General features: G+C 44.2%; 1 protein-coding gene across 33 annotated transcripts; it reads left to right on the top strand.

Moving 5' to 3' along the window:
• Positions 1–6,262: 6,262 nt before the first annotated feature.
• LOC123180252 (uncharacterized) lies at positions 6,263–18,960 on the top strand. Of its 33 annotated transcripts, none has more exons than XR_006490820.1 (5): positions 6,263–7,906; positions 15,546–15,661; positions 16,523–16,640; positions 17,138–17,419; positions 17,979–18,960. XR_006490820.1 is itself a non-coding variant. In XM_044592247.1 (4 exons), the coding sequence occupies exons 1-4, from the start codon at positions 13,315–13,317 to the stop codon at positions 18,032–18,034; spliced, it is 516 nt and encodes a 171-aa protein (XP_044448182.1). In that variant the 5' UTR covers positions 12,228–13,314; the 3' UTR covers positions 18,035–18,959. The 33 variants fall into 33 exon arrangements, 2 of the variants coding, with proteins under 2 accessions (XP_044448182.1, XP_044448183.1); XR_006490822.1 differs by having other exon boundaries at positions 17,138–17,182; XR_006490818.1 differs by lacking the exons at positions 15,546–15,661; positions 16,523–16,640; positions 17,138–17,419; positions 17,979–18,960 and adding exons at positions 10,644–11,160; positions 11,257–11,470; positions 11,555–12,039 and having other exon boundaries at positions 6,273–6,695; positions 7,777–7,906.
• The last annotated feature ends 2,755 nt before the right edge of the window (positions 18,961–21,715 follow it).

Consider the following 21,715-nt stretch of genomic DNA (forward strand, 5'->3'; position numbering starts at 1 on the left):
TTGTAATATTTGGCATGGCCCGTACATTTTTGTTTAAATTTTTGGAAACTTTTATTTTCCACTTTAAATTTAATTTGAAGTTTGAATTAGGAGTTTGAAAAGAAATATGATTCCAATGTGATCAAGCCCTGTTTAGCAACATGATTAGCTTAATCACAGAGAGTTACTGTAGCATGATTCTCGGGGTGTTACACTTGGTTACATCACCAATGTTGATTCTGCCAGATCAACGCAAGGATTATGAAGTGTATTGCGACGCTTCTCGTTGAGGACTTGGAGCCGTACTTATGCAGGAGGGAAGAGTTGTTTCATATGCCTCACGACAGCTTAAACCCCATGAGTTTAATTACGCTACCCATGATTTGGAGTTAGCAGCCGTAGTGCATGCGTTGAAGACTTGGAGACATTTCCTCATTGGAAACCATTGTGAGGTATACACGGATCACAAGAGTTTGAAGTATATCTTCATGCAGAAGGAGTTGAATCTCAGGCAGAGGAGATGGTTGGAACTCATTAAGGATTTTGATATGAAGTTGCATTATCATACCGGAAAGGCTAACGTAGTAGCCGATGAGTTGAGCCACAAGAGTCATGTCAATACACTCATGTCCGGAGAGTTACCCAAGGAGTTAGCAGAGGATCTTCACGAGCTATGTTTGGAGATAGTTCCGAGAGGCTATGTAGCAGCATTGGAGATTCAATCTACTTTGATGGATAAGATCAGAGAAGCTCAGAAGACGGACAAGGAGATAGCCGAGATAAAGGAAAGGATGAGCAAAGGAAAGGCTAAAGGATTTTGTGAGGATGAGCACGATACATTATGGTTTGAGGATCGCGTATATGTGCCAAATGATCAGGAGATCAGGAAGCTGATTTTTGCAGGAGGCCCATGATTCGCCATATTCGATTCACCCAGGAAATACCAAGATGTCTCTGGATTTGAAGGATAGCTTCTGGTGGACCAGAATGAAGAAGGATATAGCGGAGTATGTAGCAGTTTGTGATGTATGTCAGAGAGTGAAGGCAGAGCATCAGAAGCCAGCAGGATTGCTACAACCATTGACGATACCCGAATGGAAGTGGGACAAGCTAGGCATGGATTTTATCACGAGATTGCCCAGGACTCGTTCAGGCTATGACTCGATATGGGTTGTAGTCGATCATTTGACGAAAGTAGCTCATTTCATCCCAGGGAAGACCACTTACACCAGTGCTAAGTTGGCAAAGATATACATGACCAGGATCATATGTTTGCATGGAGTTCCGAGGACCATTGTATCAGATAGAGGAACCCAGATTACCTCAAAGTTTTGGAATCAGTTGCATGAAACTTTGGGAACCAGGCTAGAGTTCAGTACAGCTTTTCACCCGCAGACAGATGGACAGACTGAGAGAGTCAATCAGATTCTGGAGGACATGTTGAGAGCTTGTGCACTAGACTATGGATCTAGCTGGGACCATAATTTGCCTTACGCAGAGTTCTCTTACCACAACAGCTATCAAGCCAGTTTGAAGATTACCCCTTTCGAAGCATTGTACGGAAGGAGGTGCAGGACACCGTTGTTGTGGGATGAAGTTGGAGACTGACAGTTGTTTGGACCAGATTTGATTAAAGAGTCTGAAGAGAAGGTTAAGCTGATTCGCGATAGACTCAAGGTAGCTCAGTCTAGGCAGAAGAGTTATGTAGATTCTAAACGCAAGGAGACAGTTTACGAAGTCGGAGACAGAGCGTATCTTCGTGTATCACCACTTCGAGGAGTGAAGTGTTTTGGAGTTAAAGGAAAGTTAGCACCACGTTTTGTGGGACCATACAAAGTTTTGGAACGTATGGGAGAAGTTGCTTACAAGTTGGAATTGCCCGAAGGATTGTCAGGAGTTCACGATGTGTTCCACGTTTCTCAGTTGAAGAAGTGCCACGTAGAGATGGCTGATATCCCTCTGAGAGATACAGTGCCACTGGAAGCGATACAGTTGGATAGCGATTTGACCTACGAGGAGAAGCCAGTCAAGATTCTCGAGTTTGCCAGCCAAGTTACACGCAGCAAAGTTATCAAGTTCTGCAAGGTTCAGTGGAGCCACCATACCGAAGATGAAGCTACCTGGGAACGAGAGAAAGACCTACGGAAGGATCACCCTCACCTATTTTCCAGCCAACCCGAATCTCGAGGGCGAGATTCATCTTAAGGGGGGTAGGTTTGTAACATCCCAAATTTTCAATTTGGAATGTTATACATTAGGTCATCATTGCATATCATATTTTATTGCATTTTTGCTTGATCCTAGAAATTCTACGCAACTCAAGGACCCACGAAGAGAGTTGGGGATTTCGTTATTTTCATATTTGAGTTTTCTCGAATTTTGAAAAGACGATCGTTTGATTTTAATTATTTTCTCTTCGAATATTTCTTTTATGAAAATAAAAGAGAGAGGATAAAATGACTTCCTCAAAATAAAGAAATATTGGAGATTTAATATTAAAGTCAAATAAGAATTTTATTCGGAGTTTTTATCGCTATTTTATTTGAATTAGGAAAAATAAGCGTTTTTTTCAAAATTGCACTAGAGTCCCAAATAAATGTTCACCTTGTCCGGTAGATTTTTAGAGGACGGGGAAATTTTATTTCAGGATTTTTGGAGTCCGTTTATTATTTCTTTTATTTGTTTTTCTGCGCGGAATATTTAAAAAAAAGTCAACCGACCTACGGGCCGTGCCCGAGCCAGATTCCTTCGGCCGGGGGCTTTATAAGCCGCAGCCCGAGCCGCCCCGAGGCCCAAGCCGCCGCCGCCATCCCACCCCGCCGAAACCCTAACCCTGGCCCCGCCGCCCGCCAGCCCGCCGTCGTCGCCGCCGCTCGCCGCCGCCGCCGGAGCCGCCGCCGCTCACCGCCGCCGCCGCCGCCCGACCCCGCCGGAGGTAGCCGTCGCCGCCGTCGGTTTTCGCGAGAAAACCTACCGGTTTTTTTTAGATCTTTTTTCCGGTTTAGTTATTTAGCGGACGCCCGTTCGTACGTTCGTCGCCGTTTAACCGGAGACAGCGAACGTTCGTTCGTTAGTCTGTTCGTCAGTTTTTCTTTTTCTCGGATTTTTCGCGATTATTTTCGATCGCGATTTGTGATTCGATTTTCGTTTTAGTTTATCTTTTCGCTCATTTATCGGAATCAGGCGATTCAAGCGCCTAGAGTTTCGTCTCGAAGCCCTCTTTCTATTTAATCAACTTAAACAAGTTTTTGCCACTGTAAATTTGACTTTAGTCCATATTAGTAATCGAAGCTTGTTTCTTTCGCAGTTTGAGTTTCGTTGCTTTGTTTGATTTGATTCTTTTTGCAAACCGGAGTTCTTAAGTTGAACTTTCTGGTTAGATCTTCTTATTTGAGTTTTACCCGTGCATCTTTGCTTGATTGCTTATTGTATGCTTGTTTGTTAATGATAGAGTACCCGGAGTGCGAAGCGTGCTACTACGAGTCTCTAGGTTTCACGGATCATCAGCAAGGCAAGTAACACTTTGATCATACCTCTTTACTACCCAATTTTATTGCATTAGATCAATCCTCAAACAATTGCATGCTTAGGATCTGATTAAATTGTGGGTTTGGGAAGTAGATAAGGTAGTACCTATTCACCTGTTTATTATCAAACCTATGGGAGTTACTTCTACGTTGCTTATATTGCTATGCTATGCTCGTAGACGTGGTTTGGGTTTGAGTGTATTCATGACAGATGTGAGTATTTTTAATTAATGGTTAACTTAAGGTGGCAACTTTAATACACATCTGGGTGGATTGAGGCACCTGGGGAACCTAGTGTTGTCTGTATTTTTGGAAATCCCGGGGTACCGTGTGATTCTCCTATGGACTGCCACCCAGGCTCAAAGGGATCATAAGATTATTCATGCTAGAAGCTTCCATGTGCAGCCACATGCCATTATGGGCTCTGGCATAGTTGAGTAAGTTGTGGGAAACCTTTCCATGATGGGCTAGCAGATGTAGGGGATTGTAGGTGTACAGGCCTATCTATCGGTTAAGGGGACCTCTTCGGAAAGACTGTGCCTCGGTCATCCGTTTCTCAAACATTATATAGTGCGAGAAATCCAACGGAGGAGATCGAGTCTTGTGAGGAAAAGTGCGCAAACCTCTGCAGAGTGTACAAACTAATCATGGTTAGCCGTGCTCCGGTTATGGACATCTTGAGTATCTAGTTCTTGGATTATCATGTGGATCTCATCACTCTTAATATAATTTTGATTGGGTTTAATGATGATGCTTAATTGGGATTGAGTTGGGTGAACCTTCTCAATGTTTAACAACCACCATGATAGTTAAATAAAATTTATTCCATTTGTTGTAGGCAAAAATTGGCTTTCCGCAAAACATATTAACCATACAGCCTCCACCAGCCATATATGCATGTAGTGATAGTTTTATTCTGTTCATTACTCTTTTGTGTTGCCTTGCCAGCATATTCCATGTGCTGACCCGTTTCGGGCTGCAACGTATCATGTTGCAGACTTTTCAGACGACGAGTAAGGAGCCATAGGTCGTTGTCTTTCACTCAGTGATGCCGTTGGAGTTGATGGACTCACTTTATCTTCCAAGCCTTCCGCTGTTATCGTATTAGATGGCCTTAAGCCATATTTATTGTAATAAGTTTTTTTTGAGACATTCGATGTAATAAGTGTGTGATTGCTACTCTGTTATAAATCCTCAAGTACTGTGCGTGTCAGCATTACCGATCCAGGGATAACACTGATGCATAGAGATCAGACTATTTGAGGTCTGGTCGCTACATTTATTATTGCCTCTATGTCATATTTCCTTCAGAGGGAGAGCTAGCATGTTGGTCTATAGGTATTTTGATCATTATAACATGGCAAAAGAGATGTGAGCTGACAGTAAGGGTGTCTAGTGGCATTCTGAGCATGCGCCTAACGAAGCGATGGTATTTTTGAGCAGTTGAAATACCTAGTGGCAAAACAAAATAATGAGACACAACTAGTGGCATAAATGATAAAATCCCTAACCGAATTGTGCGTACTAAAGACTTTTCACATATGTCCAAGGATAAAGCGTGAGACACAAGGTTATGTAGAAAAGACCTTTATAGGTCTCCTTTATGATAAAGCATAGCAAGTATGCTAATTCTACACATATAATACATACAATGGGAGATATATCACACAACTGCCATGCTTCCAAAAACAATATTTTTTTCCTAACAACATAACTTGGTAATTTTGCTTTTATTTATACCATTGTGTAATTTGGCAGTGGGATGGTAAGTGCACTATCCTCTAAGAGACATATAATAAATCGGATTGTTGGACATAGGACGAAATCAGTTTTCTAGAAATTAGTCGTCCCCTAATCAAGTATAGCTATTAACTATGCTATATTAGCATTTTCAAAGAAAGTGATAAAAGGTAAGCAATATATGGTACCGACGGTAGAAGGACATGCAACACTTGGGGTTTCTACCGGAACAAAAAGAGTAAACATGACCGAATTGCTTATACTAGAAGACTTCTCACATATGTCCAAGGATAAAGCATGACACACAAGGTTACGCAGAAAATCCCTTTGTAGGTTTCCTTATCCTTAATGAGTAAGTATAGCAAGTATGCTTATTCGTCACATACAATACATACAATGAGAGATATATCACACAATCGCCACGCCTCCCAAAGCTCATTAAAGTATTTTTTCCCAACAATATGACCCGGTAATTTTGCTGCACCTAACGCTTCCTCAAAGATTTTATTTCACACCATCGTGTAATTCGGCAGTGAGATGGTAGGTGCATTGTCCTCTAGCTCGTGTTGTAGGACACAAGTTGTTTTCCAAAAGTAAGTTTAAAACATTTCATCCCCCAAAACCAAAATCAAACATGACTAACTAATCACTTATGTCACATTAGTGTTTCTAGAGGCGGAGAGAAAAAAAGTAAGCAATACATAGTATCAACAATACAAGGACATGCAACATATGAGTTTTAAACCCTAGAAAAGGTAGAATTAACCGAATTCTTCTATTACAAAACTTCTCGGTGCGCCCAAGGATAGAGCATGACACACAAGGTTACACAGAAAAGACCTTTGTAGGTTTCCTTTACAAGTAAGCATATCTCGTCATGTAGGATATGTACAAATTGGAGACAAGATCACATAGTTGTCATGTTCCCAAAGTCTTATGGCTCACTAATATGTATTTTTGCTGACCCTGCAACTGTGCTGTACACCTACTTTTTTTTTTAAAAAAAGGGTCCTGTTCGTGAGACGATTTTTTTAGGGAAACCAGCAGAGGCGATTTTTTAAATCGCGTTGACGAGAGCGCTCCCAACCGTCTACCTACCCCACCACGGCACCATCTCGTCCGTCATGCGTGCGTGCGTGCCATCTTTGTCACCGCGCTCGCCGCTTCCCCCCGTACGTGCGGCGCGCGAATCCGAGCTACCGTCATCCACACGCGGCGGCGGTTAGGATCCGGTTCCCGATCGGCACCGACACCGGGAGATCCGCTCAGAAAATGACCCGGAAAAGTTCCAAATCTGGCGCGCGGCGAGGAGAGGGATGGGATGGGGGGAAAGGAAGGGGAGGCGGCTGAGCGGGAGATGGCGCCGCCGACGCCACCGCCGCGAGCCCATGGCTGCCGGGGCGGTGGCTCCGGCTCCAGGCGGTCCGGCTAGCCCGGATCCCGCGCGAGGTCGGTGGCGACGATTTTTTAGGCGGTTCTTCTCCGGCTCTGTTGACTGTTTGTGTGCTGCTACTGCCACGGCCCGCCGCCCCTTGTTTCGCGGCGGATCCATCTCGATCCGTTGGAGCTGGCACGCACGCACGCACGGAAGCTCGGTTGGTTAGCCGCTGGTTTTGCTCGGCGGTTTGTTGGTTTGTTGGTCGATAGATAGATAGATGTTGGATGGCTCCGCGCGCAATCTCGCCTGTTTCTGCCGCCGCCGTAGTCTCTCATGGCCCGTGGAATGGACTCGTCCATCGTTCACTGACCACAGAGACAGACACAGAGTCGTATCCCTGGCGCTTAAGGATGGATCCCAACTGCTAGCTTCTTTTTGATTGTCCAGACAATAGATAGATGCTTACGCAAACTATGGCTTTTCCTTCTTCTGTATCCAAAGTTCCAAACCCAAGTTTCGAACTGAAAAAGGCTATATACAGCACGCCACGCTACATGTATGCGGCCGCACGTTCAAATAGGCAGCTTACATTTTAAGCATGCCATGCGATGCGATGTGATGTGATGATGCAGTAGTGATCCATGTGAAAAGATAGTGCAAAAACGCAGCTTACTCTGATAATTGCTGTAATTGATGCAGTATTTTTCCCCAGTAAGGATCGTTACAACATGTTAGTTCTTCTTCTTTGTGAAGCATCTGATAGCAATTTCTTTGTCTGGAATCTAATGGAACTTCAACAAAGTGGTATGTCTCGTTCACTGACCACAGAGTAGTATCCCAACCTGGAATTATCCAAACAATACTTTCCTTCTCTTTTTTAAAGTCTTGACCTAAGTTTCAAACTGAAGACTAGATAACACACCATGCCACATGCATGCTGCTGCACATTCAGATGGGCAACTACATTTAGCATTAGTGCTCGATGTTCTGAAATTAACAGTAGCCATAACCAATTCTGCTAATTGTTGTAATTCACACAGTGTCTTCCCTGTAAGATCTTTAGAACATAGCTTTTTTTTTTGCTTCTTTGTGAAGCATCTTATTATAGCAATTTCCCTGTAGTGAGTAATGACATCACTCTGCTTTGTTCAGGCAGGCGCAAGAAATGGATAAATGTGATGAAGCCCTTGGACTGCTGAATTTGCACTGGAGTCTGTCCTAAGCTATTCAGGAGCTTACCAACAACTGTCATGCATTCTTGGTCATGAATGCAGCCAGGCAGGTAAATCTCCAACAAGATGCTGCCTACTTGTTTTTGTAGTGGAATCTCCACATTCACAGTTAGTTAAATGATCAAGGTTTTTCAAATACTTTGCAAGTTTACAAACTAGGATGACTGCCATTACATAGGATCAGTGTTCGTTTCACACGGTTTCACTTTTCTCTCCCGAATACACACCTAAGTGCGCATAGAAGGAAATTCCTAGGTGAGCCAAACTTACAGCATGCAAAGGAGAAGGAGAAGAGCGCAAACAAACTGTACAGCAAACAAATAGTTTCACTTCTGTTCTTTCCTTATAAAACTGTCTAGCATTTGTAAAGATTATCTTAAAGGAAGGTAGAATAATTCCTTTAGATAATAACCTAACTATGTATAAAGGGGAAGTATGTTTTCCCTTTCTTACTATTCTACCATCCAATGATTAGTACTTCGTGCCTTGTTAATAAATTGAACCATGATCATGTTAGGGCAATTAAAGGTCAGTTCACCTAGAAATAGGGTTGGACTAGTATTAGTTCTTTTCGTTCTTCCAACTGCCCTGAGCTTATGCAATCTTTTTCTTCCTCACAATGCTAGATTTAACAACCTCCAATCTAGGGAAAATAACAACAGACAAACACAGATACAACATTTGTGCCTGTGCAGGGGGTTAACTATCCTACGGGCAAGAAGCATCAACCAGAAGCTCAAGCATAAAAAAGGTAAACTAGAATATTGTTAGAGAAGCTCCATCCGGTAAACCAAACCACTAATACCGCCACTAACTTCATCCCTTCTGGGAATTTTTGGTTTACTGGCCTTCAAACATGCTCCGGCTGACAAACAGCTTCATCCTGCCCCCTGCCCTAAGTTGCTGTTTTTTGCAGCCTACTTCTATCCCTGCTAAATATTGTAGGAGCTGATTACTTTGGAATCTAGATATACATCTAATCGATCACGCAGTTTCTTCCCATCAAATGGTGAGTGCTTGCGAATAGGTAATGTGTATTACGTTATCCCCTAGGAGGCCAGGACTAGGATTTTCAAATGACCCCAACTTGTGTGCAAGGTCTTTATTACTATATGTATAGCCTAGAGACAAATTTACGGTACTGTCCAAGTGTTATTTCAAAAGGTGAATTGGATTAGTTATACATGACAAATAACTAGAACACACTGTTGCTCTCACATCATGCTAAATAGTAGCGCTACTGCTAAATAGCTATACACATTAATGATATAATAACTCATCATGATCATAATAACAACTCATCATCATCATCATAACAACAACTCATCTTCATCATCATAGTCATATAAGAACTCATCATAATAACAACTCCTCATCATCATCATCTATAACAACTCATCATTCTAACACATTCTAGCACATAACTCATGATCATCATCATAATAACAACTCCTCATCGTCATAGTCATAACGAACACTAGCTAATTGTTCATAGCACATGATGAGTACTACCTAGGACATATTCCTCTCTCTTAGGTAAAATAGCATAAAACAGGTAAACCGGTCCATCTCCATAATGGAGAATGGAGATCCACCTGTCTCCAACTTGTGGCTTGCGCACATACATGTTGTCTCCAATTGGTTGCCTACGCGCATTCATTACTTTCCTCCAATTCTTTGATATTGAGCCTTTCATCTTTTAAAGAAATCGAGTATGCATTGTGGTAAGTCGTCGGCGGAGTTGGTTGTAAGCTTCTGTTGAAGAACATAATAGTAACATATATAGTTAGCAATGTAGTTTACTTGAATGTATGCAACCATAGTTAACAAAATCATACCATGTTTTTTGCAATGAAGTTACCAACATGCAGCTCGTGGACTAGTGGCACGTATCCACTAAAATTTGGGCTGATTAGATAATTGGTATTAAAAGTCTCAATATATCATTTATAAATGAGACAAGAGATCCTTTCTCCTCACAATTTAGTTCGAAGCCATAGCTGTAGTACGTCTTGTCTACAACATTCCGAGTATTTCTTGAAGATAAGAAATAAGCTGGCAATTATAAATAAACAAGTTTCGTAGGGATGAACACCAAATATTTTTAAATAAACAATATAAATTACTTAACAAATTTGTTTGACACACTCACATAGAGGCAGAACTGGAGGCATATCCACATCCACCCAAATGTTGATATTATTGTCAATATCATCTTTAGGACGAATATCTAAGGTTATTTGCATATTCTCCTCAAATCCATAGGCCTTGCAGAGAGCTCCCCAATTAGAGCAACCAAAATGTGAGTGATTAAGTGCATTGCAAGGCTTAATCCGAAAAGCATAACCATGTTTAGTCCTGAGGTGAGCTCTCCTCGTCTCCATATTCTCACTCTCTTGGAAACCGAGCTTCTCCAAGACAAACAGTCTTTCATGGCAGGGGATGCACTAGTTGAATTGAAAAAAATGGAAATTACACGTTGAAGCAAAGAAGTACAAGTCATGCTTAATTACATGTTCATGTAAAGAAGCACAAAGTCAATACCTACCGTAAAAACATCGAAGGTCTCGTCCAGCTTGATGGTGAAGTACCTACCGTTTTCCAGATGATACCTGCGGTCGTCGCCACAGTAATCGCACTCGGGGATCCTATCATCGCCAGACATTTCCTGTGTTTATAATTCAAAGATTATAAATCGACTGCAACTACTAGAAACTCAGGAAATGATCTGTGTGTTGAGTTTCTGGTAATTGTCATTGATTTTTAATCTTTAAATTATGAACACAGGAAATGGCTGACGACGCTAGGATCTCTTAATGCGATTACTCTGACGACGGGGGTATGTGTGACAGGCCTCATCTGGATAACGATAGGTGCTTCACCCTCACGCTGAAGGAGACTTTTAAACATTTTACGGTATGTAACAACGACAAGTATTTTTTTTCGTAGTTAAGCATGACTTGTGCTTTTTTGCTTTAACGTGTAATTTCCATTTTGTACAATTCGACTAGTGCATCCCCTGCTATGCAAGACCGTATGTCTTAGAGAAGCTCGGATTCGAAGATAGGGAGAGTATGGAGACGAACAAAGCTCACTAAAGATGAAACATGGTTTCGTTTTTGCGGTTAAGCTCTACAATGCAGTAAATCACTCAAATTTTGGTTGTCGAAATTGGAGAGGACTATGCAAGGCCTACGGATTTCAGGGGATATGAAAATAACCTTCGATATTGGTCCTGAAGATGATCCTAAAGATAATATCGACATTTTGGAGGATGTGGACATGATTCCAGTTCTACCTCTATGTGAGTTTGTTAAACAAATTTTTAACTAATTTATATTGTTTATTTAAAAATAGTTGATATTCATCCCTACTAAACTTGTTTATTTATAATTGATAGCTTATTTCTTTTCTCCAAGAAATACACGGAAGGCTGTACACAAGACCTACTACAGTTATGGCTTGGAGCTAACTTGGGAGGAGAAAAATTCTCTTGTCTCATTTATTAATGATGTTGAGACTTCTAAGACCAAATATGAAATTAGCCAAAATTATAGTGGATATGTGCCGCTAGTCCACGAGTTGAGTGAGGTAACATCAGTGCAAATAGCATGGTAAGATTTTATTGACTATCATTGCATACATTCTTCTTAGTTAAACTACATTGGTAACTATGTTACTATTATGTTCTTCAACAGAAGCTCTCGAAGGATATTGTGCCTGACATGATGTATACCGAAGGTCGGATGAGTATGGTTAGCTTACGGCCAAATCCGCCGGTGGCTTTCCACAGTGCATACTCGATTTCTCTAAAAGATGAAAGCCTCAAAATCAATGGATGGAGCAAAGTAATGAATGTGTGCAAGCAACCAATTGGAGACAACATGAATGTGCGCAAGCCACAAGTTGAAGACTGGTGGATCTCTATTCTCCATTTTGGAGATGGAGGGGTTTACCTGTTTTATGATATTTTACCTAAGAGAGAGGAGTAGGTCCTACGTAGTACTTGTCATGTGCTAGAATGATGATGTGTTATTTACCTAGGATGACTACCCTTAGCTAGTGTTGGTTAACTTGTCATGTGCTATATTGATGGTGAGTTATTATATGACTACGGATGATGATGAGTTGTTATATGACTACGGATGATGATTGAGTTATATGACTACGGTGATGATGATGATGAGGCCGTGCTACTTGTCATGTGCTAGAATGATGATGAGTTATTATATACTCCCTCCGTTCCTAAATATAAGTCTTTTTAGAGATTTCAATAAGGGACTACATACGGAGCAAAATGAGTGAATCTACACTTTAAAATATGTCTATATACATTCGTATGTTGTAGTCCATCTGAAACCTCTAAAAAGACTTATATTTAGGAACGAAGGGAGTATATGACTATGGATGATGATGATGAGTTACTATTATATGACTATGGATGATGAGTTGTTATATCATTGGGGTGTAAGAAACACGGATCCATCCACTTTAGTCTAATATGTGTTTCTTCCACAATCTTTTCATTGCTACTGTATAAAAATTGTATAATGGTGTATAAATATAAAGAAATGAATACTCACTAATAGTAGTGGCATGGGGCAAAAACATGCGTTACTACTATTTAGCAGTAGCGTTAGCAATAGCGCGGGTCCAATCCCACGCTACTGCTAACACCAGTAGCAGTAGCGTGGGGTCAGACCCACGCTACTGCTGACAATTAGCTATAGCGCCCTAGCAGTAGGGTGGGCCCCCGCGCTACTACTAGCACATTTCCCCGCGCTACTACCAGGGTTTTCCCTAGTAGTGTGGGTGGGTGGCTAGTTAAGTAGTTTTGTTATCTGGCAAAGTTTCATCATGTATTGTATGGTCAGCAGCTGTGAGAACAGATAAGGACTGCTTATGAGAGCTGGTAAAATTGCAATGGATATGGTCTCCCTGTGATTTCAAAAACATCATCAAATCTTTTCTATAAAAGGACTACAAGAAGATGGCACTGCAGCAACATCAGGACATGAACTTGATAACAGGCAGTAAGCACAAACGTGGTTTGAAGAAATTTCTGCTATAAGGTAATGAGGAACATGAACAATTAGCATTCCCCTAGTATAGTCATAATCTTATATGAACTACTTCAGAGTTGAGACTTCTCTCAAGAGTTTGAATATCTGTCTTCATCATGAAAGGTCACATATAGACCAAGCTTGACGAAAACCAGCCCAACCCCCGCGTTGCCTCTCCCTGGCGACACGGGGGTAACCACTCTGCGGCCGCCTCCTTCCCACTCCCTCCTCCCCTCACCTCGTCGCTGCCTAAGGAGCCCGTCGATGAAGCCCGATCAGGCTCCAGGGAGGGCGACGGCGGGGCATCTCTCTGCGAGGCGCGGGGACGGATCTGGCGCCACAGGTCCTGGCGGGTGCGCGAGCGCGGCTCCGGCGGTTCTGGCTCGCGCGGCAAGATGGCGGAGACGCGGCAGATCGGCGCGACAGGTGTTGTGCGGGCGCGCTGGATCGCTAGGCCGTCGCGGATCCGGCACGAGGGCTATTTCGCGGGCGGGGTGCGCTGCGGCTCGGGCGTGGCCGGGCAGGGTGGCGCTGCGGAGCGCGCAGGAGGCCGCGGGCGCGGTTCATCTGCGGGTGAGCCGCGAGGTGGTGCGGGGCAATGCAGGAGGCATGGAGCATGGTGGAGGGGCTCGGGCGGCGGCTTGGCTGCGAGAGGGTGCGATAGGTGCGTGCCTGCACGATTTGATGCTGCGAATACGCCCTGGTGATGCGCGGGTCAGCCGGTCAGGGGCCTAGGTTGGCGACGAAGAGCGCCTCCAACTGTGAGTGATGCAGATCCGGTCTCCAGTGGCTGCGGTGGCGTGCATGGGGCACGTTGGTGCTGCTCGGAACCCTGGTGGCTCTTGGCTTCGGGCAGCGCTCCTCTATTCCTAACGGCATGGTGCTCGGCAGGGCACAACGGCTTGCGTTGCGTCTAGAAGACCGTTGATGGATGTAGGGACTCGTTCTGGAGGTTGGCCGTCGGTGGTCTCCGCGAGGTGTGGTTGGCTACGACGGATCTCGGAGCTTCTTCGTTGATGGGCAGCTCCGATTGTGGTGGTGTTTGGTGGGCTTGCCGGCGCTGGTGCAGGATGATGTACGACTGAGGTGGTGTGGGAGATTAGTTGAACACCCTGTCTCGGCTTTGTGCCGTGACCAGCGATGGTGGCGGCTGCGGTCGTCGTTCACCTTCTTGGAGGCATCGTTGCTTTGCTGCCGCACCACTCCCGCGCGGATCCGGCCATCTCAGCCTCTCCGGGGGAAACCCTTGATCTGTGATCGGACAATGGCGGCGCCTTGGTGTCGTATTCCCTCTTGGGGGCTTTGTCTTGGGAGCTCGACATCGGCAAGCGAGACCGGTGGATGGCCGCGGTTGTGGCGACCAGGTTTCTGTGGATGGTGGGTCCAATGTCGGCAATGCGGCAATGGTTGAGGTATTCGGCTCTTCTCTGGTGTGTCCACGGGTTTGCCTCGGTTTATTTGTTGTTGTGAAGTCAAAGCTGCTGAGGCGGGCCCTGTGGTATACGATGACTGGCTGCAGGCGAACCATTCGGCGATCTTCCGCAGCGCCAGCCGTGCCTGGTTTTGTCCTTCGTAGTTCTCCGTCAGAGTCGGAGCTGTCCTGTCTGGTCGCAGGGGGCTGAGTTCTAGCATGGATCTTCATGCATCTTCACGCGGACTCTGCAGTGTGTGTCGAGTCGACGATCGCCTACGACGAAGTCGGAGTCGTTTGCTCAGGATTTAGGGATGGCGATGTCGCCTCTAGGGGAGGAGTGATGACGATGATGCCTGTGTGCTGTCTCGACGAGGCCATCACTCGAGTGGTGTGCATGGGGTATCTTGTGTGTGCCGCTCAGCGGTTGTGATGGTTTTCGCCCGGTTTTCCATGATCAATTGGGCAATCTGGTTTTCGCTCGGTTTTCCCTAATTAACTGAGCAACTCTTTTCTTCTTAACGAATGCAGGATAACTGCCATTCCGAAAAGAAAAAAATGAAGGTCACATAACATGGCCGGGCACAAAATATTTTTGTCAGAATCAGAAAGACACTGCCTCTTTGCCTTAATCCTCGTTTGTGTTCTCCATTGTGTAACCTACAAACTGTGCTTTTATCACAACAGTCAAATGTAAAATTCCACATGAATTTTGTACTTATTTGAACCAGAGCATTTGCCTTGTTGAAAGTATATATTAGGGTTTGATAAATTTATCCGTTCTCATGACTGCAAACTGTCGAGCACCATACAGGGAGGATAAATCATCAACAGTTGATGTTTTAGACTTGTAGCTGCAAGAGCAAGCACGGACAGTCTTCAGGCATCCCAATGTTGGGTGTGTGCTTTCCTGTTGCTAACTTGGCTCTGCTGCTGGTGAAGCCCAAGACGGCATTCCGCATGTCAGCTACTGATAATAGCCTGTTGCTGCAAGTGTTTGGTTGTTTTGTAGTATTTTGCTGGCATTGGGTCTGTACTTTCTCAGTTTCCTTACATGAAATTGGAGATTGTATACCTTCTGAACTGAAAGACTAAAACAGTTGTACTTAGCCTAGCATATTCGATGATTTACTGTCTGTTTACTTATTTCCTCACTGCAATTAACCACTATGCGGTTGAGCATTTAATTCTTTAACTGAATCTGATTTCACGCAGACTTCATGACTGTGACTTGGGAGATTTGGTCGAACATTGTGTTCCACGCTTACATTGGTGCTTTTCTGGAGTAACGATCAAGCTGCAACAGTTTTGTGACTGCAGAATCCAGCAGGGTAAATCTTCGTTCCGTTTTGATAATCGACCGGACAAATTTCCATTTTTCTCCCGTCACATTGATGCAAGCTTCTTGGTATACCTAATCATTATTGAAACTTATTAGGTTTGCACTGGTAAAATTAGCAAGTTGTAACTCTAGTATGCAAGGCTGTTAGGTGCATGAGGGGTCAGAGGGTGTACTGTCAAATTTAGTCGAGCATTGTGTTCCAGTCTTGCATTGTGGTTTTCTGGAGTAACGATCAAGCTGCAACAGTATTATGACTGCAGAATTCAGCAGGGTAAACCTTCGTTCTGTTTTGATAATCGATCTGTCAAATTTCAGCTTTTCTCCCGTCACATTGATACAAGCTTGTTGGTATACCTAATCATCATTGGAACTTAGGTTTGCATTGGTACAATTAGTAAGTTGTAACTCTAGTATGCAAGGCTGTTAGGTGCATGAGGGTCAAATTTCTTTTATATCTGAAAGGGACCTATGAGCAAATGGTAGTGGAAGTACTTGTGTAGGGCTATTATAACCCACAGAGCACCATTTAGTAATTTGCACCACTAAATGCCAAACCCCACATAGTAACTAACATAAAAGCCAATGTCTGTGCTTTTCCTCTCTGCCTCTCCTCCACCCTCCACTAGACCACTACTGTTTCTGCTTGCTGATGTTGGAGAAGGTGATTATTAGGGTTGTTTGTGTCGGTTGGTGGCATCCATTTGTGCTGTCTCTTTTTGTTCAACCACTTGGCATTGTGATCTCCACAGCTGCTCTACAGACTCCAGAGCCTGCCTGCACTTTGTCTTCAGTATGGGTGACATCCATTTTTGAAAGCAAAGCTCTCTCTAACTGTTGCTCCAGTGCGCAGAGTGTCTCGGGAGAAGATAAACGCGCTACCCAGAAATCAAGACACGAAGCATGGTGATCGGGGATCATATGAGATGAATTAAAGGAGGCAGCTTAGCTCAGATTCACTGTGAGCAAAGGTTCCATTCGGTCATTCCCATGTACTCCCTCCGTTCTGATTTACTCGTCGTGGTTTTAGTTCAAATTTGAACTAAAACCACGACGAGTAAATCGGAACAGAGGGAGTACTTTGTTTACTTCAGTCCAACTTCGGACAAACCCCAGGCAAGACAAACCCTCGGATCACCAGCAGGTGACAGATCTATTTATATTTTGCTGATAATAGCCTGTTGCTGCAAGTGTTTGGTTGTTTTCAACTCCCTCCGTCCCATAATATAAGATCTTATTACATCCAATATGAGTAGAATCTTGCTGAATTGGGCCTCCGTACTTTCTCAGTTTCCCTACACGAAACTCGGGTTTGTCTACCTTCTGAACCAAGAGACAAACAGTTGCTCTGCTTAGCTTAGCACATTCGATGATTCGATGCTCTGCTGTGTGTTTACTTATTTCTTCACTGCAATGAACTATCATGTGTTTGAGCATCTACCTCATTAACTGATTTTGGTTTACGCAGGCTACATGACTGACGTGGGAGACCATTTTACTCCAGGCTTGCATTGTGAGTACTGTGACTGCAGAATTCAGTGGGGTAAACTTCCATTCCGTTTAGAAAACCAACCAGTCAAACATCAGTCCTGCTCACATCAGCTTGATGCAAGCTCATAATTGGAGCTCAGGTTTGCATTGGTAATATTTTGTAGGCTGTAGCCCTAGTATGCAAGGCTGTTAGGTGCATGAGTGTCAGAGGGTGCACTGTCAAGTTCTCTTATATCTGAAAGGGACCGCTGAGCAAACGGTACCACCATCTTTACACATTACTGTTGCGCAGTAATTTGCACCACTAGATGTGAAACCCACCACAGTATAACTCCATGAAGCCAATGCTAATGGTCCCCCCCTCCCCCCACCCAACACTGTTTGTGCTTGCCTTTTCTATTTTTTGGAACAGGGCTAAAACCCATTCCTGTAGTCATCATAACGAAAAATGGGCCAATTCCAATTTTCCCCCTAATTTTGACTGGGCGGAAAATGTATGGAAGGGCATTTCTACGCACTTAATGGAAGAGGGGCAAAGTTGAGCAGTGTTTTTATTTAGGGGCAAAGATGAGGTCGGGCCGAAATTAGGGGAAAAATGTAAATGTTGGAGAAGATGATTAGGGTTGTTGGTGTCGGTTGGTGGCATCCATTTCTGCTGCCTTTTCTTTTTGTTCAGCCACTTGGCATTGTGATCTCCACAGCTGCTCTGCAGACTCCAGAGCCTGCCTGCATCATTTGTCTTCATCATGGGTGATATCCATTTGTGAAAGCAAAGCTCTTTCTAACTCTCGCTTCTGCTCGCTCCGGTGCGTGCGCAGGTGTCTCGGGAGAAGATAAACGTGCTACACAGAAATCAAGACACGAAACACGTTGATGATCGGGGATCACGATCACGATGAGATGAAATACAGGAGCTAGGCAGCTTGGCTCAGATTCCACTGTGAGCCAAGGTTCCATTCGGTCATTCCCATTTGCTTTCTTTACTTCAGTCCAACTTCGGACAAACCCCAGGCAAGCTGTTTTTTACTACTCACAAACTGTCAGATCACCACCAGGTGACAAATCTATTTATATTTTGCTGATAATAGCCTGTTGCTGCAAGTGTTTGGTTGTTTTCTATTCCGTCTGTAAACTAATATAAGACATTTTAGGTCACTACTTTAGTGACCTAAAACATCTTATATTTGTTTACAGACAGAGTAGTATTTTGTTGGCATTGGGTCTACATACTTTCTCAGTCTCCCTACACGACATTGGGGTTTGTCTACCTTCTGAACCAAAAGACAAATAGTTACTCTATTTAGCTTAGACATTTGATGTTTCGATGCTGCATTGTGTGTTTACTTAATTCTTCACTGCAATGAACTATCATGCGTTTGAGCATCTACCTTGGTTTATGCAACATGACTGACGCGGGAGGTTCCATCAACCATTTTACTGTAGGCTTGCATTAGGATTTTCTACAAGCATGCTAGACGCAACAGTATTGTCACTTCAGAATTCAAAGTGGGTTAAACTTCCATTCCGTTTAGAAAACCGACCAGTTTAATTTCAGTTTTGCTCACATCACCTTGATGCAAGCTCATCATTGGAGCTCAGGTTTGCATTGGTAAAACATCTAAGTTGCAGATCTAGCATGCAAGGCTGTTAGGTGCATGAGGGTCAGAGGGTGTACTGTCATTTCTTTTTATATCTGAAAGGGACCGCTGAGCAAACGTTAGTGCCATTCTTTTACACAGTACTGTCGCACAGTAACACAACACCCAACCCCCCCCCCCCCCCCCCCTCCCTCCCTCGGAAAAAAGAAAAGAAAAAGGACACCGATAAGTCCATTAGTTGGCAAGCATGGCAAAATTCATCCTCGGTTTATTTTTTGTCAGGAAATTGCCGTGCTCGTAAATTTTTTCTTGCCATCCTCGTGTCAAGTAAAATTGCCATAAAAAACAATCTATTTGTCATAGTCATAATCTGAACATTCAGAATTTATCATTTTCAAAATAATAATAAGACAGTAACTAACGTAAAATCAATGCTTATGGCTGCCCCCTCTCTGGCTCTCCTCTGACCCTCCAAGCCTCCACCACTGTTTTCTATGGGTCTGGCTGTTGGTCGGCACCACCACAACAACCACCGAAGAAAAGAATGATGGATCACCTCCTCACCTGAGCTCGACGCGGCTCCATCGCTGATATGCAACTTTGCGGATCTCTAAGGTGGCTCATCAAAAGTGAAGCCATTGCTGTTGAACGAATCAGACCGGAGCAACACCCCGGACACGCCATCGAACTCCAGATCTGGCACCCCACCACGAGTAAGACGTCGAAGGAGGAAACCATACCTGCCATCCACAAACCACAAACCCAGCACACGTTCCGTCTTCCAGATGTCGTCAATGCATACCACAATCTGCATTCGCTCCTGGACTACCTCCCAAGCTCCACGCCGACGCTGGAGCAAACGCCGTCGCAGCGGTGGAGCCCGAGGACACAGGTCCACCACGAGGATGCCGCCGCCGCCACGCCATCCTTACTTGAACAGACTGGTTTCCAAATCCATCCCCAACCATAGGACCGACGGCCTCGTCAGGGAAGGATCCGAAGAATCTTTATTCAGCACCGTCATCATCGCCACCGAAGCGAAGACGATGAACAGCCTAAAAACCTAGACTACACGGTAGTAAAAACGATCCACGCGCGTGGATCCGGCGACCCCCCTCGCCACCGACGACTGAGGTCGCCGCCGGAGGACGGCGCTGAAAGATGGCCTCTCCTGGCGGCGGCTAGGGTTCCAGCTGCCAGGGAGCAGGGAGGAGAGAAATACGCTTGCGGCCCATGTTGTAGTCCATTTGAAATCTCTAGAAAGACTTATATCGAGGTATTCGCAAAAAAAAGACTTATATTGAGGAACGGAGGGAGTAAATACAGGAGGTAGCTTAGCTCAGATTCCACTGTGACTGACTCTGTGAGCCAAGGTTCCATTCGATCATTTCCATGTACTATAAGAACGCCCGTGTGTTGCAACGGAGCCACACTAACTTTAAGAGTTCAATATTAATATTCTCATACATATCAAGTGACATTGGCGACCATTTTTACCATCAAATTCTCACACACACTCTCTCTCCCTCCCTCTTCCCCACTCTCTCCCCCTCTCCCTCTCTCTCTAACACACACACACATCCATCTTATTGGGTACGGGACCATAATTCATCTATTTCACACACACACGCTAGTGCATAACAATATGGATTATGTGTATTATATTTGTCACCACAACTGAGGGAATTAATTTCATGTAAATCGGCCAGCCACAACTCCAAGAATACGCGGAGGAGGTGGCCCGGGTCCGCGTCGGCGCCGTCCGGCGCGGGCCACGGGCCCGCTTCCAAGTGCGTCTGCGCGCCGGCCACCCACACCGGGTCCTTCAAGTGCCGCTTCCACTGCACCAACTCCCAGGGCCACGGCCAGAGCCAGGGCCAGGGAAGCCGCCCTTCTTTGCCCCCTTCACCGGCTGCGGCCAACGCGGTGCCGCGGCACCCGGCCTCGCCGTCCTCGTCCTCCGGCACCGTCGCGACCCAATGACGCAGCCCAAGCATCGACCTCGAGAATCAAGAACGCTCGACAACGGAGAGGGAAGGGAAGATCATATACATGTCATAAGAAAGGGAGTTTATTTACTACTCCCTCGATGTATTGTTTTCTTTATTTGGAGATTGATTACCATCCGTGAGTTAAGGTAAGGTTAATGTGATTGAGCGATTTTTCTGAAAATCAAATATTTGTTTTCTAATTAATGTGATTGAGTGATTTAAGGTAAGGTTAATTAATTTAGATTTGATCTTTAAAGATTGTTCGTGATTGATTCTACATTACTAAATAACTTGCGTCAGTATAGAAAGTTATGATCTGTTCAGATTTCTTTCGTTGTGTGAGAGGATGACGCGGAAATAAACCGATGAAGTGGGGGAGGAGACGAAAAAAAATCTAGAAAAAAACCAACGAAGATGGGAGGAGGTACCTAAAAAACCATAAAAGATGGGACGAAAAAAAACCCTAAAAGCGAGACTACGAACTGTTTCATTAGAAGTAGAGATTAGCACTTTGTTTACTTCAGTCCAACTTCGGACGAAACCCAAGCAAGCCGTTTTTTACTCTCACAAACCCTTGGATCACCTGTAGGTGACAGATTTATTTATGTTTATAGCCTTATATTAAAAAAAATGTAGTGGCTGGTGAATCACTGATCAGAAAGCGAATATTTGAGAGATTCTTCATCAATCTAATGGACGGTCAAATAGGTCACAACTCATGCCCTAATCCGGGCTTCAACTTTATCTTTTGGCCTGCAGGGTGTTGCCCTGTCTGCGTGGATTCTGCTGGAGCATACGAAAATGTATGGATACAAAGAACTTAAGGGCCTCTTTGATTCGTAGGATTGCAAAAACACAGGAATAGGAAAAACGTAGGATTGAAACGACATGTCCATTGGATCCCTATAGAATTTGAGTTTGTTTGATTGTGTCATGAGAAAAGCAAAGGACCCTGTCTGCGTGGAT

The sequence above is a fragment of the Triticum aestivum genome, chromosome 1D, assembly GCF_018294505.1.
Source record: "Triticum aestivum cultivar Chinese Spring chromosome 1D, IWGSC CS RefSeq v2.1, whole genome shotgun sequence".
NCBI classification, from domain to species: domain Eukaryota; kingdom Viridiplantae; phylum Streptophyta; class Magnoliopsida; order Poales; family Poaceae; genus Triticum; species Triticum aestivum.

Coding starts and splice junctions, on each gene's coding strand:
- LOC123180252 (XM_044592247.1), top strand. CDS start 13,315: ATGGCGGAGACGCGGCAGATCGGCGCGACAGGTGTTGTGCGGGCGCGC. Junction 15,662..17,137: donor TGACTGCAGAATCCAGCAGG/GTAAATCTTCGT, acceptor TGGTTTACGCAG/GCTACATGACTGACGTGGGA. Junction 17,213..17,978: donor TGACTGCAGAATTCAGTGGG/GTAAACTTCCAT, acceptor GTGCGTGCGCAG/GTGTCTCGGGAGAAGATAAA.